The 17,759-nt window shown below is 42.0% G+C and overlaps 1 protein-coding gene across 1 annotated transcript in view; it reads right to left on the minus strand.

Annotated features, from left to right (window-relative positions):
* Positions 1 to 17,759, minus strand: part of LOC136632035 (intestinal-type alkaline phosphatase-like) — a 53,863-nt gene that overhangs the window by 2,393 nt on the left and 33,711 nt on the right. Inside the window, exon 10 of the mRNA XM_066606641.1 lies at positions 1,401 to 1,592. Within this exon, the coding sequence (XP_066462738.1) occupies positions 1,401 to 1,592 (192 nt within the window). The remainder of the gene's footprint in view (positions 1 to 1,400; positions 1,593 to 17,759) is intronic.

Consider the following 17,759-nt stretch of genomic DNA (forward strand, 5'->3'; position numbering starts at 1 on the left):
GGTCACTAAGGGGCTCTTATCCTGCTGATATAGAAGTCCCGTGCCCGGAGCAGCAGGAATGAAGCTGTCTAATGACAGTTGGGCTTCTGCCCTAATGACTGGGATTGGAGAAACTACAGATCCTATTAGTTTAACACCTAAGATGCCACCCATTGCCCCTCCACAATGCAATCATAGAGTGGTGATGGGTTGCCATAGCAGCAGGACTCCAATGGCAGGGTCTAATAGGCTGCTTATCTCATGCATAATACATTGCACTACACAAGTATTGAAGTGCATGATGCAAGTGATCGAACAACTGCATGAGCAAGTCCTCTTGTAAAACTAAAAATTAGTTTAAAAAAAAAGTACAATAAAGCTTAATATATTTTTTTAAATAAATCCAGGTGTTCTAATGGGTTCACTGTCTGTACCTTGCAATTGTATGGTTTCCTGATACTTTTCTATAACATTCCCTGTTGTGATCTCCACCTGATATCTAAAATGCATCAGTTCTGCAATACCGTGCTGCTAAAATAGTAAACCTCTGTGACAATGTTAAGCAAATGGTGTAGTTTGCTAGCTACTTTTCTGTCTAGTAATAAAGGGGCTTTACCAGAACAACAAGTTATCCCCTATCCACAGGATAGGGACTAACTTTCTGATAGGTGGGGGTCTCAATGTTGAGACCACAGCGGATCTCAAGAAGAGGACTCCTGTGTCCCATTCTCCAGTCAATGCAGTTGTTGCTTCTTCCCCAACAGTAACATTACTCTGAATGGAGCATTGGTCGAGCATGCATGGTCAGCACTCCATTCATTTCAATGGAACTTCTGAGATGCCTGAGTGGATAGGGAATAACTTGTTATTCTGGTAAAACCCCTTTAATATTTTTTTGCGATGGTGGGTGAGGGACCCCAAAATAATCCTGCATAGGGTATTATCTAACAATTGGGTAACCCTGTTGTCTTCTATACATCTAGATGAAAATGGCTGATGTATCCCTTTAAACAGCAGGAGTCCCTGTCTCCCAATGTCTTTTGTAGGCGATTGTATACAGGTCAGAGGAACAGAGCATCGTCTGGTGTACATTTTCCTACTTTTACCTGGTATAAGAAAAGCTATACAGGACAGTATTTGACTAGATTATGCTGCTTAGTCCCTCAGATTTACTGACTGAAATGTAAAATAGTTCTGAAGTGGCCTAATATTCCTATGTTAAAATTAGAAAAAAATGAGACTATTTGCTTTCTATGACATCTGTAATTACAAGGTTAACCTCACTGTTCTGCCATCAACCTTCTTTCAACTACATGAAATTACTTGCCATATATGTATCCTAACACTGTAGGCCATATCTATTACTATACGATGGATGGTTGTTTGGAATGGTCGGTCTAGTATTATAAAAGCAGGCTCACCGAAGATGCTGCTTCCTCTATAAGTGTAGCCTCCAAAACTGAAAACATGGGAATGGTCAGCAGTGACCACAGACAAGGTGTCCTCTTTATCTGTCAGCTCTCCAGCCTTCTTTATTGCTTGATCAAACAGGACACCTTCCATCAACGCCATTTTGGCTTTTCCAGCATGGTGTCCATGATCTATTCTTCCACGTATTAACAAAAAAGAATAACACTTTGATTACTTCTAACAAATGAATGGAATATAAATTCAAATCCTATATAAGACCCATAAAGTTACAATGGTATAATTTAACGTTAACAATAGAAAGCCCTGTCAATAAATAAAAGTTGACTGAGTAAAGCTCTGTGATCATACTGTACAGTACGACTTATTGAACAGCAAGGTCAGACACTGCAGATTGGTCATAGCTTTTTTGCTTAAATTTTGCATGGAAAATCTGTAATAAAATGCAGTACAATATTTGTGAATGCAGTTTTTAATTGTGTTCCTTATAAAATCTTCCCAATTTTCGTAAAATCAAATTGGGATAGTCTGAACCAATGTTAGGCTAAAATCGTGGGAAAAACAAATTTCAGTAATGCCTACTACAGAGGTCTGCATACAGCCAATCAGCAGCTGGGGTACATTGCTGATGTCACCAGTTTGACAATCGCATAACCTAGCCATATATAACATAGGCAAAGTGAAACAAGCAGCCTTTTTTACAGTTGAGCACAGCACAGAGTAGCTGCAACCCATTTATATGCCTTTATAACATGTGGTCTGTTGCTAATAGGGACAGATGATATATTGATGCTGGGTGTGAACATTTGTATACTGGGGTTCTATAGGAGGGACCAGAGAAAAAAATCTGCATCACTTCCTATATCTATATGAAATGTGGTCTGTACATAGGGAGAGGGTATATTTCTGCTGCTGTCAATGCATATAGCAGCAAAGCAGACAGACAAACCATGCTTTGGTGTACAGAATATTGCAATTCTGTTTGTGGCCTCTGATGTCAGTCCAAGTTGCCAGTCCAGCCATTACAAATTATTTGCAGACCTCACGCAGCTAGCAGTGGGATTTGGGGAATTCAAAGGATACGCCAAATAGTGACAGCTCACAAAGACACAAGCGATACTGTTTGGCCTTCTGTTCTCACATATCGTGCCTACCAGGAATCGTGGCTTATTTGGTTGTCGGTGCTTTTTTTGCTAATATAAAACAAAAGGTTGACCAAACAGGGAAACAGCAAATGCACACAGTGCATACCAGCAGCCTCAGACATCATTCAAAGTCACTAGTCTGGCCACTATGAATTATTTGAAGGCCCTACGCAGCTAGCAGTGGTTTTCAACAAACTACAAAGTTAGCTAATAGGTTGCATAAAACTACAAAAAAAGTAAACAATAATTAAATGAAAAGGAAATGTGAAAAAAGCAAGGGATAGGGGACATGCTGGTGGTAGAGGACAGGACAAATTGGCACTTCAACTGGCTCCCACTGAAGCAACAATGTCAGATTCTGCAGGAGGTGAGGCAAGCTCATTGCCATTCCTTAGAACTTATTCTGCTCGTGAGTTACACCTGCAGCACACAGAACAGATCGGAGAGTGGATGACACAACATGCCTCAAGTACCATGAGCTCCTCTTCCTCCCAGTCATACAGTAGTCAGTCTGCAACAGTCAGCCATGAACATCCCTCCTCTACTTCACCTCGTGCCAAATCTTCTGCACCATCCAAAGTATTCCACAAACATCAGTTTGAGGAGCTGTTTGATCATTTAGTGTCATGGATATCAACTGGGCAGTCCAAGCAACCAAAGGAAGAAGACCAAGACATTGAATGCACTGATGCGCAACCATTTTTTTATCTCTGAAGAGGGAGATGAGCGTGGGTCAGTGCAAGCGGTTAGCCTTCCACAGGCAATGGATACTCATGGGAATGAGGTGCCAACAACCAGTGTTCACTGTAGCATAGAGACTACTCAGCCGGAGAAGGATGACAAAGAGGAAGACTAGGTAGAGGAGGATGAAGTACTTGATCTAAGATGGAGAAGCAGGGAGAGTCATCATAGAAGCTCACAGGAGGAGAAAGACGTTGTGGGGTAGCAACCTGTGAAGGCAGTGAGTAGGGTGTTGCAAAAAAAAAAGAGCAGTGCCACCACTCTCAGGTACTACTAGTCACACCAGCGCTACAGGTAGGTCTGCTCTTAGCAATTGTGCAGCCTGGGCATTCTTTGAAACAGCAAGTAATAACTGAAGAGTGGTCATCTGTAAGATCTGTGGTAAGCATTTAAAACACGTCAAGAATGTAAACAACCTCAACACAATGTGTATGAACAGCCACATGAACTCCAACTACCCACAGCCCTGGAGAGCCCACCTAAGCCAGAGGGCACAGAGTTAGCCTCATCCTGCCCCCTCTTCCGATGCTGTAGTTGTCTCTTCCTCGTTCATGCAGTAGCCTCTGAGCACAGGGAGCAGTTTTGTGAGGAGTAGTAGCCTACTCCAGGCCTCCTCTTGGGCTGCAGGCTTTAGAGCCAAGAATAGGAAATTGGGAGTATAAGCTGAGCCACTACCATCACCACCACCTTCACCAACATTGACATATGCGCCATATTCCAGCATGTCCAATGTCAGCAGCCAGCCGTCTGTCCCCCAGCTATAGGAACGTAAAAAAAAACACCACCCCAACTATCCACGAGCTCAGAGCCTGAATGCAAGCATTACACAGCTGTTTGCAATACAAATGCTGCCCTTCAGGCTAGTTGACACAGATGCCTTCCACAATGTGGTGCTCCATGCTAACTCATCATACCAGAAGCCCACCTCAAAACATCAGATTATTACTGGGTTTCCACCCTTCTTTGTCCCCGCTACAAAGCCAAGATGACAAATTTCATTTTGGCAATGAAGAGAGACCTCAAAATGCAGCACTATCAGGACAGACAGTTAAGCAGCTTGAGTACTGCATTTCCCCATGGCCACGGGTATGCATCTGTAATGGATCGCAATTCTGCGACTCATGGCAAATGAGCAGGAAGCCACTGCAGCACCACTACCATTGACAGAGAAGGTCCAAGGGCTCTTCCACACTTGCGTTTTTCTTGTGCATTTTTTCACGCGATATTGCAGCATTTTTTTTATGCGAATGTCAATGGGACTTTCTAATGTTAAGAGTGCATCACACCAAAATCATAAGTTTGTGCTTTGCTATTTTTGTGTGATGTATTTTTAACATTAGAAAATCTCATTGACATTTGCGTTAAAAAAAAACGCAGCGATATCGTGTGAAAAAAATCCGCAAGAAAAACACAAGTGTGGAAGAGCCCTAAGGGTTTTTACCCACACTGCGATTTTTTTTTAACTGCAAATGTCAATGGGAGTTTCTAATATTAAAATCGCATCGCAAAAAATCGCAGAAGCGCAAACTTCGATTTTTGTGAAATTCGATTTTAACATTAGAAAATCCCATTGACATTTGCAGTAAAAAAAAATGCAGCGATATCGCAGCATTAAAAACAGAGATATGGAATAGATTCTTTCCAGCCCGTCGCAGTCTGCAGCATGCTGGTCCAAAAGTATGCCAGTTACTGCGTAGAGATACTCAGACTTGCCAACTGAGTGTCTAAGCTGAATAGGTGGCCAGAACTTACAAAACATGCTGTAGAGGTGCTTTCCTGCCCCGCTGCCAGTGTGCCATCAGAGAGGGTATTCAGCACAGTTGGGGGAGGAGGTTTTGATAACTGACAAATGTATCTGCCTGTCCATAGACAATGTAGATTTTTATAAAAATGAACCACCTGTGAATTTCACCTGACTTCTGCATCCCCATGACAGATTCCACTGATTAGTTGGCATACTGGAATTTTTTACTCACATACGTATAACTGAGGAGAGATTTATATCAAATACCACACTGTGCCCTCAATATGCGGTTGCTGGTGCTGCTGTTCTCCTTCTCCTGCGTCTGCCACATTTCCTCCTCCTACTTTCCCACAAATGAAAAATATGTCAATATGGAAATACAGAGCTACAGCTCTAATATGTATTTCCACAAGGAGCACATCCTGCTCTCAAGATACTGTTGCTGCTGGTGGTGGTGGAATTGTTGCAGCTCTCCTTGTCCTGTTTCCACCATGCTTCCTCTTCCTTCTCTCAAAACCCAAATTTTCTAAATCAAACATCTGTACCTTGGAGAAGGCCCGTGCTTGGCTGTTCTGTTCACCTGGTAGAATTAGTCCTTTGCAAACTTTATGACATCGATTTTAAGACAAGCAGCACACATGCAGTATTACTTAATGGCATTTTGGTAGCTCTACAGATGTTCCTTGGATATTAAAAAAAAATTAAAACAATGGCAGAATTGATGTGTTTTCTCTCCCTGTTCTCAAAAAAATAATAAAGGTTTTATAATATAATATATGCACTGAAAAATAGTACCAATAAAAACTATAGTTCGCCTTGCAAAAAACAAGCCCTCATAGAGCCATGGTGACGGAAAAACAAAAGAGTTATGGCTTTTTAAAGGGGGGATGAAGAGCCCCCAAAAATTGTTTTGTCCACATGGCCAAAATAGGCCATGTCCTTAAGGGGTTAAAACAAACAGCACTCCTGCTGTCTTCCTTGGCACAATTTTTGATCTAGGAGACCTTATGTGGGCCTTTTGTTTTCAGTGACACCTTAGTGCTACGAATGATACCTACACTACTGTACACTATTTTGACCGATTTGTGGGAGGAGTACAGTTTTTACCAGATGTGTGGCTGTATTCCCATGCAATTTGGGGGCTTTAACTGCATTGAGGACCTACTGGAGGCCACATTAGTGAACCCGAATTTTACTCCCCTGAACTTTAAAGGCAGTCGGAATCGTTTTTTTGTGAAATCGGCGCTATATGAACAAAAAACAATTATTTCACTAATCATAGTTCATCAGTACTTTTTAATACCCTATTGATATGAGTAGGTAAAAATCCATGCAGATTTCAGGGCATGCTGTAGATTTTCATGTCCATTATATTACAGAGATTTGAAAAAACTGAAATCCATGGCAAATCTACCACAAAATCCACACCAAAGAATATATGAATATAGGAAAAGTTACAGTATACAATGACAGCAGCATAATGTTCTATGATTAAATCAATAGATAGATATATACATCTGCAGTCCTATCTAAAACCACAATAAATAAAATTGTTGTTCCCTAGATTTGCGTCAAAATCTGTGGCAGATAAATTCTGCATGTTTGAACTCACTGTTATGCACTGTTCTTACAGTGTTTTTCACTATGTTGTGGGACTCATTTTGGGGGTTAGTTACAGATGCCGAAAACAGCATTGTGATGGAACCCCCAAATGAAAACAAGCAGCAACATTCACTGTCATTAGTAAAAACGACAACACTTTGGTGTCTGTTTAACAGGGTTGGATTAATTTCTGTTATACCTGGATTACAGAAAAGTGTACAATGTGCGACAAGCGGGAAGAGGCCTGCATTCTCTGAGCAGTTTCTAAGAAGTGGCTGAGGAGCCATGTCACAGTGACGATGAGTGCAGTACACTCTTTGTAATCTTGCGCACCATTGAAGATATACAACAGGATCTGGACGACTAATGAAATTCGGTGATTGGGACGCCAATGCTTGGATTAAAAGCACTTGGTAGTGAAATAAGATAAACACATAAGTGTAAGTAAACAACAGGCACACCATTTACTTTAGACACATGGCTGTCTGCAATAATATTAAACCCCAGCAAATTACATATACAAATTGCATATACACAGTTTGGGGAGGCAGCATCTGAGCTAAGAAGAGAGCTATATAGATAGAGAGACTGACAATAACTGAACATTAACCCCTTTATCAACCCCACTAACAGTTTTACCAACCTGAAACACTAGCTAATATTTCTCTAGTACTCGCAAACTTCCTATGAAAATTCTCTACTGCTTGTCTGAAGCTGCTGTCCAGTAGAAAGCAGAGCGGGCTTGAATGGACATCAGGTTTGGAAAAACAAACAGTTTCTCTCAGCATTATTAGCTGCTGCACACTGGATTTCTTGAACGTTTACATAACACATCTCTAATTACAGCAGGATAGAGGAGGAGAGGGCCTAGTTGCAGCCATTGCTCTCCTGCTTCTCGCTCTCCATTTCTCTCCACTGCGACTGACCTCCTCACAGACTCCCTCTGAACTCCCCCCTGACTTCCGTCTCCTACCCATTATTGTTTCTCACTGCGCAACACGTAATGAGCTGGAAACCCCCTCTTTTTTTCCTCACTCCAGGGGCTTGTCTTAGCTCAGCTCCAACTAACTGATTTACGACTGTACACTGCCTAAACATCCTTAAAGGGGTTGTCCCGCGCCGAAACGGGTTTTTGTTTTTTTTTAACCCCCCCCCCCCCCCGTTCGGCGCGAGACAACCCCGATGCAGGGGTTAAAAAAAACAAACGGAGAGTGCTTACCTGAATCCCGGCGGTCCAGCGTCTTCATACTTACCTGCTGAAGATGGCCGCCGGGGTCTGCTCCCTCCGTGGACCGCAGCTCTTCTGTGTGGTCCATTGCCGATTCCAGCCTCCTGATTGGCTGGAATCGGCACGTGACGGGGCGGAGCTACACGGAGCCGGCATTCTGCACGAGCGGCTCCATTGAAGAGAGCAGAAGACCCGGACTGCGCAAGCGCGGCTAATTTGGCCATCGGAGGGCGAAAATTAGTCGGCTCCATGGGAACGAGGACGCCAGCAACGGAGCAGGTAAGTATAAAACTTTTTATAACTTCTGTATGGCTCATAATTAATGCACAATGTACATTACAAAGTGCATTAATATGGCCATACAGAAGTGTATAGACCCACTTGCTGCCGCGGGACAACCCCTTTAATTCTTTAGCTCCTTATCCGAACTCTCCTTGTCAAATGAAGTCCTGTGTAACTACCCTTTCTTAAATAAACTGGTAGTTAGAACAGTTGCTCTTAACTTGCAGGTAAAGTATTTCTATTCTGTAATGCCAGTCCAGGTCACTACAAATTCCCCCTTGCTAAAACAACAACCATCCTCAGCGTTTCCTCTACAAGTCCGAAGGGCGGTTCGGGTTGACGGCTTGATCAGGCAGCTTGATATTAAAGAATGAATTTGTTAATTTTTCCCAGCACAATAGATTGAGCTAAGGTGGAACCCTAGGCCTCTAATTGCTATGGGATCCATACATTCTATTTTTCTCCACAGGATACTTAATGCATTTACATTTTTAGAATCAAACACAGTACACATATTAAACAAACTGTTTGCTGTGCAACCTGGAAAGGAGGGAAATAACTTCTCAAATTACTGAGTGTCCATTAATACTGATGAAGAGGTAGCCTGAAAGAGATGATTAGTTAAGGCAATGAGCAAGTAAAAAGGATAATCAACAATTTAATTGAAAAAGTTCTCCAAGTAGTCTCTTGGGGTGCAAACTTTAAAACATTATCACCAAGTAGTCTTTTGGGGTGCGAACCTTATGACAGTCTATGAGTAGTCTCTCAAGATAAAAGTCTTGGTATTTGTAAATCCAGGGAGGAAACAAATTGTAATTCAAAGAAAGAAATGGAAAAAAACACGCCCCCCCAAAAAAAATCAAGAACAAAAACGAACTCCACTAGGAAAAATGAAAAAAAAAAAACAGTTACTCGCAATAACGAGCTGGGGGCTGTCTTCTGGTGATTCTGGTGGACCATCTAGGGACCAGGATTGGAATTGCCGACGGTCTTCTCCAGGGCATAGGATGATCAGGAACTGTTTGTGGCATCAGACACTAGGTCAATGGATCCCCATGGCCAAAGTCTGAAGGGACTGAAGACTGTATCCGAAGTAAGGTCCAGTTCTCCATTGGCAACATCGAGTTTACTGTCAGAGTTTTTTGAAGGTGGGGGTTTTAAAGAACACAGTTTAAGTCTGTTCCAATGTATGATCTTGGATGGCTAATTCTTCTGTTCAATATAATACAGTTCTTTATCCACGTAGGGTTTGCACAAAACAGTGTAATGCTGTTGCTCCCATATAGAGTCTAATTTTCCAGTTTGTGGAAGTTTCTTTACCCAGACTTGATCCCAAATGTTGATTAAGTAGCTTTAGCATTTTTCTCAAAGTCACTTTGCTGCTTCCAATTAACTTCCTTCATGTGGGCATTAACAATTTCCTGAGATTCTTGAAGTCTCTGCTGATGCTTTTTTACCCAATCAGAGGTTGGGCAAAGGGTTGACTTAATCTGTGGGTTGTAATCCAAGGGCTAGATCTGTGGCTGACTTACCTGGCCAGCCAAATATTGAGTAGTAAAGAGTGTGCCCAGTAGAACAGTAGGGCATGTTGTTGTAAGTAAATATCAGTTCTCGTAGGAGTGTTGGCCAGTTGGCTCTTTCGTCGACAGGAATTGTTCTCAACAATCCAAGAATAGTTTGATTTGCTTTCTTACAAAGCCCGTTTCCTTGAGGATAGTAGGCGGTGGTTCTTCATTTCTTACAATAATACAGTTGGCATAACTCTTGGAACAGTTTGGATTTGAAAGCGGCACCTTTGACAGACAAGATGTTCTCTGGACATCCGCAGGGAATTAGAAAATTCTTCCAAACCAGCTGGGCAGTGGTTTTTGCAGTCAAGTTCTTCACGGAGATTGCAACGGTGTATTTTTGGAAGTAATCAATCATGGTGAGAACATAACTGTAACCGGTTCTGCTGGGCTCCATCTTTAGATAGTCAATGGCAAGAATCTCAAGGAGTCACGTGGCTTCAATGGGATGTAAAGGAGCTCTTTGGTCTGCTTTGAGAGTTTCTACATTACAGATTTCTTCCAAGGAACAATCTTTTTCTTTGTCACCATAGTCGCTGTAGTTCAGGATTTAGATGGCCTTGTCTAATCCTTCTGGGTGTGGCACCTGAAGAAAGGTAGTCTACGAGTTCACCATAGATCTGACTGCAGAGTGAACCACTGTTGATCGTGTTTTTGTGTGGCTGGTAGGGTGTCTTTGGCTTGAAGAGCAGTTTTAGCACCGAAATCGGGTAGTTTTATTTGTCCCCATTGATCATTGCCATCATCTGCACAGTCTCTAGCATAAGGCAAATAGGATAATGCATCACTGTTATCGTTCCAGCGCGGAACGTGATCGTGAAGTTGAAATTAGCAAGATAGGAGATCTACTGTTGTTCTAAGGCACCCAATTTGGCAGTGTTCAGGTGAGCTAGGGGGTTGTTGTCAGTGAAGGACAAAAAAGGTAGCTGAAGCAAGATATTCTTTAAATCTCTAGGCGATGGCCCAAACCAGCACCAGGAATTCCAAGTTGAAGCCACTGTAGTTCTGGTTATGTTTTTTGGGACTTCTGAGGGACCGACTGGCGAAAGCGATGACTTTTTCTTGCCCGTCTTGCACTTGGCTGAGTACTGTATATAAACTCTGGAGACTAGCATCAGTGTACAGGTGGAATGGCAAATTGTAGTCGGGAAAAGCTAAAATATGAGGGATAGTCAGTTTCTTTAAGAACCAAGAAAGCCTGTTCCTACTCTTCCCCCCAGTGTAAAGCTACTGGTCTATGTGATTGAGTTTTTGAATGCCCTCTCAGTAGTTCTTGCAAAGGAGCTGCAATAGTGGCAAACTTTGGGGAAAAACTCCTGCAATATCCTACGAAGCCTAAGAAACTGCATATATCTTTGATTGCTTTTGGTGTAGGCCACTTAGTTTCTGCTTTCATCTGTTCAGGGTCAGGGCTCACTCCTTCTGCACTGACTACCGGTATATGCCCCAGATAGCAAATTTGTTTCTGCAGGAAATTACACTTAGGAAGTGTTACTTTCAATTCATGCTTGATAAATATCTTGAGCATCTTATCCAAATGTTCAGGTGCTCCTCATAGGTTTTGGAGGATACGATCATATCATCCAAGCACAGCAGAATGGTTTCAAAATTCTTATGCCCCAGACATCTTTCCAAAAGTCTCTGAAATGTTCCTGGAGCGTTTCAGAGACTTATGGAAATATAACATATACCAAAAGACATTCAGGTAAACTCAAATAAACCCATAGGTGTAGTGAACGCAGTCTTCTCACAATCTAGTTCAGCCATTGGAACCTGCCAATATCCGCTGGTAAGATCAAGAGTAGGAAAATAAGCAGCAAAGCCTAGCGCAGTAAGGGTTTCTTCAATTTGGAGTAGCGGATATGCATCTTTATGACTGATGTTGATCTTACGGTAGTCTACACAATCTGATTCCTCCATCCTTTTTCTTAACTAACACTAAGGGAGCGACCCATGGACTATAGCTATTCCTGATCACATTAGTGTCTTTCATATCTTGAATCACGCTTTTCACTGTCTGATATGAAGAAGGGTTCAGAGGTCGATATCTCTCTTTGATGGAAGGATGACCATTCGTGGGGATAGTGTGAGTGATGTGTTTCACTTGACCGAAGTCCGTGGCATCGTTGCTGAAGGCTGTGTGATTTTGGTGAGCTACTCCTAGTACTCCTTATCATTGTTCCTTGGGGGTTTCCGAAGTGCCCACATGAAAGTTAGACCACCAGGGTGCTTCAGTGGAAGAATACGTCCTCTCTGTCTGCTGAAAGGCTTGTAGAAGGGTAAGAAAGTCAGAGTCTAGGACATACTCTGGTTGGAGTAAGGACACTTGAGCTACAGCACAGTATTTCTTTAGAGTGACGGCAGTGTCACCTGTATTGAGTACTCTAACAGGCACTCAACCTACAGAGCCAGCTTCCACACTTCTGGTCACTACTGTGATCCTTGCTCTTCCAACTCTACCACTGGGGTTTGTGAATTTCTGTTGGGCAGAAAGAATCTTAGTAGTCTTCTTCAGCACTTTCTGTTGGGTTTGGGAAGCAGAGGTGACTTGACTCTGGAGAGCTTCAAGCATTTCTCCAAAACAATTTCTGTGCACATTAATTCCGAGGATCATGGATGGGACATTTCTCTCTGCCCCATCAATCATCAGTACACCCTTCTGTACTAGCTCGGTCTGTCCTGTACGGATAGTGGGTTCTCAATACCCTATCAGTGGTACGGGTTTGCCATTAGTGGCAATAAGATCCAAGAAGTGCTCTGTGGGTTGCACGAGAACTATGGGGTCCCAGTATCACTCGAAGAGCGCCTTTCATATCATAGTCACTTGAAAACTGGTGTCTAAGAGTGTTGAAATGGGGGCACCTTCTAGTCTTATAAGGATTTCAGGGCAGTGGCCAACATATTGAGACATCCACTGCTGGTTATTCTGAGCAGGACCTACTTTCTTTCCTCCCGGGCGGTGGTCCATGGACCGATTAGATGACCTTTTAAACTTGGGCATTCCATGGAGGCATGTCCTGTATGCCTGCAATGCATGCGGAAACTATTTTGGTTTCTCCAGGGAGAGTCAGTCCTATCTTGTTGGAATGTTTCAGCAGAAGGCTGAGAAGGCTCATGAGAATATGGATGTGGGGCTTCCAAGTGATCCCAGATGATGGAACTGGAAACATGCCTCTCCAATTCCCCCATCCATTTACACAGAGTTGCCACACCCGTCAGCATGTCTGCCAATTGTTTGTGTATTGTTCCATTTGCTGGCTCTGTGGAATTCTGATCTGTACGCATTACCCGAATAGCTAACTCTTTGAAATCTAGGAAATGGTCAACTGCGATTAGACTGCTAATATTCTCAATTGCTTCCAGAGGTCTACAGAGATCACCCCTTCAATAAATTACTTCCATAGCACTTCACTGGCAGTGTCAGCTTCTTGTGGATGAACATGAATTCCTTACTGAAGAGAGAGGGCATACTCCCGAAAGGATTTTCCTGACTGCTGCTTCCCATTAAAAAAAATTCTTTTTCACTTCTGAAATGGTACAGGTTTCAAAAATATTTTGGAGTCTTTCAATCCATTCTACAGGTTCTTTTCTGAGACTTAGGCCAGGTTTTAACTGCTCTTGTGGCTGCTCCCTCTAACTGTCCTATCAGTATTTCTACCTGCTGTCCAACGGCTAGGGAATACAGTTTGAACATAGCCACCATGTTGCTGCGAAACTCTCTCAGGCTATGTAATTCTTCTTTGTAGCGGGGTTACCAAGGGGCAACTGAATAATACGGTAAATTAGAGGCATCATAGCGAAAGATACAGGAGTAGCGATCGCTGAGTTTGAATTGCTGGGGATTGCTTGTTCCTCTGTATTTGATATTTTCAAGGTGCTAGAGGGCTTTTCTAGGCTTTACAGTTGTGATGCCAAATTCTTGCACACCGTTGAAGATATACAACAGGATCTGGATGACTAATGGAATTAGGCGATTAGTACGCCAGTGTCTGGATTAAAAGCACTTAGTAGCGAAATAAGACAAACACATATATGTAAGAAAATGACAGGCACACCATTTATTTTCAGGCATGTGGCTGTGTGCAATAATATTAAACCCCAGCAAATTACATATTCAAATTTCATATACGCAGTTTAACACTTTTTGCACCGATAAACCAGCCTTGGGGAGGCAGCATCTGAGCTAAGGGAGAAGCTATATAGAGAGAGAGACTGACGACAACATTAACCCTTTATTAACCCCACTAACAGTTTTGCCCACCTGAAACACTAGCTTATATTTTTCTAGTACACACAAAATCTCTATGAAGATTCTCTACTGCCTGCCTGAAGCTGCTGTCCGGTAGAAAGCAGAGCTAGCTTGAACAGACTCCAGGTTTGGAAAAACAAACAGTTTCTCTCAGTGTTAGGGTGATTTACTAGCTGCTGCACACAGGATTTCTTGAACGTTTACATAATGCATTTCTAATTACAGCAGGACAGAGGAGAAGGAAGCCTAGCTGCAGCCATTCTTCTCACTCTCCATCTCTCTCCACTGCAATTGACCTCTTCATAGGCTCCCTCCGAACTCCCCCCTGACTTCCGTCTCCTACCCCTGTTATCATTTCTGCTGCGCAACATGAAATTAGCTGGAAACCCCCTCCTTTTTTCCTCACTCCGGCGGCTTGTCACAGCTCTGCTCCAACTAACTGATTTACGACCGTACACTGCCTAAATACCCTTAACTTTTTAGTTCCTTATCCTGACTCCCTCTTCTTATTAAATGAAGTCTAGCAGAACTAACCTTTCTTAAATGAATTGATAGTTAGAACAGTTGCACAGTGTTAAAATGCCTTTTTATCTTCGTAAAGCAAAGTGCAACTGAGGCATCCAAGATATTTAGTAGATATTTGGCCAATAAAACCATAAATTCTTGCAACAGCATATCAGCAATGTTTCACAAAGTTAATGTGTACCTCCCACTACACGTCAACGTAAAAATCATCCAGTTGATCACTTTATTAGTGGTTCATATTGCTCAAGTAAAGCTCATATTGCTCAAATGCACTGAAGTTTTATCACGTAGCAAAGGTCCCAGGTTCCAGCTGCAGTGAATTTTCAAATTACCATCAATTCATATTCATACTATCGCCCGCTTCCTTAACTTATATATAAGTGCCATAAAATAATCTGCATTCCAGACGTACAATTACACTAAAGTTTTCATACATTTAAAAAAAAAGATTTGCTATAGGCATCATTCACGTGGGAATGTCATGTGCACAGAATTATATGGTTGGGCATGCGCCGTTCTATGTTATCTCCATGAGCCTCTAGAAGCACTATGTAAATAATGTGGCATACATGTTAGTGTGCTGTAAGTTGCGCCCAAGTTTCTCAACTGTGTGAATTCAGCCTAAGGCCCCGGGGAGGCAGCAGTCTATGCTCTGTATTTTGAATCAGCATTTATGAGCTAAAACCAGGAGTGGGTCTAAAGTACAGAACAGATGCAAATCTTTCCTTTATTCTTCACACTGTAGGTTCTATTCTTGCTCTTGTCTTCCAACTGCTGATGCAAAATGCAGACCACACACTGCCCTCTTAAAGGGGCTCAAAAGCAGACCAATTTTGACCATTGTGAGGGAGCGGAATTATTTTCACTTGCCAACTGACATTTAGCTAATGAGAGGTAATCAGGATGCCATTGTAGTGGCCCAGAGTTAGGGGCCCCTCCAGCACTCAACCTTTTTGACTTTGTGTTTGTCTCATGTCACTGATGAGAGTGGTGTATGGTGCAGTGTTATCTGTATTAACACAAAACAGGACATGAAATTGTATCAGTCTAGTCTAGTTATGTGTATCATAGAATCATAGATGGGTAGAGTTGGAAGGGACCTCCAGGGTCATTTGGTCCAACCCCCTGCTCAGTGCAGGATTCCCTAAATCATCCCAGACAGATGTCTGTCCAGCCTTTGTTTAAAGACTTCCATTGAAGGAGAACTCACCACCTCCCGTGGTAACCTGTTCCACTCATTGATCACCCTCACTTTAATCTGTGTCTCCTCCCTTTCAGTTTCATCCCATTGCTTCTGGTCTTTCCTTGTGCAAATGAGAATAGGGCTGATCCCTCTGCACTGTGACAGCCCTTCAAATACTTGTACATAGCTAGTAAGTCTCCTCTCAGCCTTCTTTTTTGCAAGTGAAACATTCCCAGATCCTTTAACCGTTGCTCATAGGACATGATCTGCAGACCGCTCACAATCGTGGTAACTCTTCTCTGCATTTGCTCCAGTTTGTCTATGTCTTTTTTAAAGTGGAGTGCCCAGAACTGGACAGAGTATTCCAGATGAGGTCTTACTAAAGAAGAGTAGATGGGGGAAATTAGCTCATGTGATCTAGACTCTATGCTTCTCTTAATACAGCCCAGAATTGTGTTTGCCTTTTTGGCTGCTGCATCACATTGTTGACTCATGTTCAGTCTATGATCTATTAGTATGCCCAAGTCTTTTTCACATGTGCTGCTGCTTAGCCCAATTCCTCCCATTCTGTATTTGCTTTTTTTCATTTTTCTTGCCAAAATGTAGGACTTTACATTTCTCCTTGTTAAATACCATTCTGTTAGCTGCTGCCCACTGTTCAAGCTTTTCTAGATCTTTTTGAGTACTCTCTCTCTCTCTCTCTCTCTCTCCTAGTGTTAGCTATCCTTCCTAGTGTTGCGTTGTCAGCAAATTTGATCAGTTTTACATCAATTCCCTCCTCCAGATCATTTATAAAAATGTTGAACACTGGGCCTAGGACAGAGCCTTGTGGTACCCCACTTGATACATTCTTCCACTTGGATGTGCAGCCATTTATGACCACTCTTTGAGTACGATCACTCAGCCAGTTGTGAATCCACCTAACAGTTGCCTTGTCAATCCCATATTTGGTCATTTTTACAAGAAGTATGGTATGGGATACTTTGTCAAATGTTTACTAAAGTCAAGAAATACTATATCAGCTGCATTTCCCTGATCAACCTGGTCGGTGGTTCTGTCACAGAAGGAAATTAGATTTATCTGGCATGACTTATTTGTTACAAACCTATGCTGGCTCTAGTTAATTACTCAATTTTTTATCCAAGTATTTGCATACATGCTGTTTAATAATTTGTTCAACGAGCTTTCCCGCTTTAGAAGTCCGGCTCACAGGCCTGTAGTTTCCTGGGTCCACCTTCTTACCTTTTTTGAAGATAGGGACAACATTTGCCCTTTTCCAATCTTCTGGGATTTCTCCTGTTCCCCAGGAAATTTCAAAGATTATGGTGAGTGGCTCAGCAATTACCTCTGCTGCTTCCTTTAGTATCCTAGGATGTTATTCATCTGGACCTTGAGATTTGAATTCATTTAAGTTAGCTAAGTATTCCCTCACCATTTCTCTGCTTATAGATAGCCTGCATTTTTTTTATTTCCCCAACAGCACAGGAAGATCAGTTAATATTCCATCTACTTTCTTTGAGAAAAAAGATACAAAATAGGAATTTAAAAGTTCAGCCTTCTCAACACCATTCTTAACCAATTCACCATTTTCATCTTGTATGCATTTAATAGCATTTTAGACTTTTCTTTTGCTTTTGACATACCCCCCAAATCCTTTTTAATGCTTTTGGCCTCTGTTGCAAGCATCAATTCATTATCAGCTTTAGCTTTTCTGACACTTGCCCTACAGTTTCTGCAGATGGCATTATATTCTTCTTTAGATATTCCCCCTTCTTTCCATTTGATAAACATATTTTTCTTCGTTTTTAACATGTGTGCAAGTTCTGTGTTCATCCATCCTGGTTTTTTTTAAATGCTTCCCATTCTTCTTTCTTTTAGGGATTGTTAACGATTGCGGATAGAGAATCTCATTTTGCAATATTTCCCAACCTCCTTGGACATTTTTTGTTCTTAAGAACATCCAGCCATTGGATTCTTCCTACCCTCTTTCTGAGTTCATTTGAAATCCAACCTTGAGGTTTGAGTTTTCTCAGGTCTTCCTCCCTTTTTATCCAAAATTCAAGAATAGCATAATTACTGCCTCCT

The sequence above is a fragment of the Eleutherodactylus coqui genome, chromosome 1 (genome assembly GCF_035609145.1).
Source record: "Eleutherodactylus coqui strain aEleCoq1 chromosome 1, aEleCoq1.hap1, whole genome shotgun sequence".
NCBI lineage: Eukaryota > Metazoa > Chordata > Amphibia > Anura > Eleutherodactylidae > Eleutherodactylus > Eleutherodactylus coqui.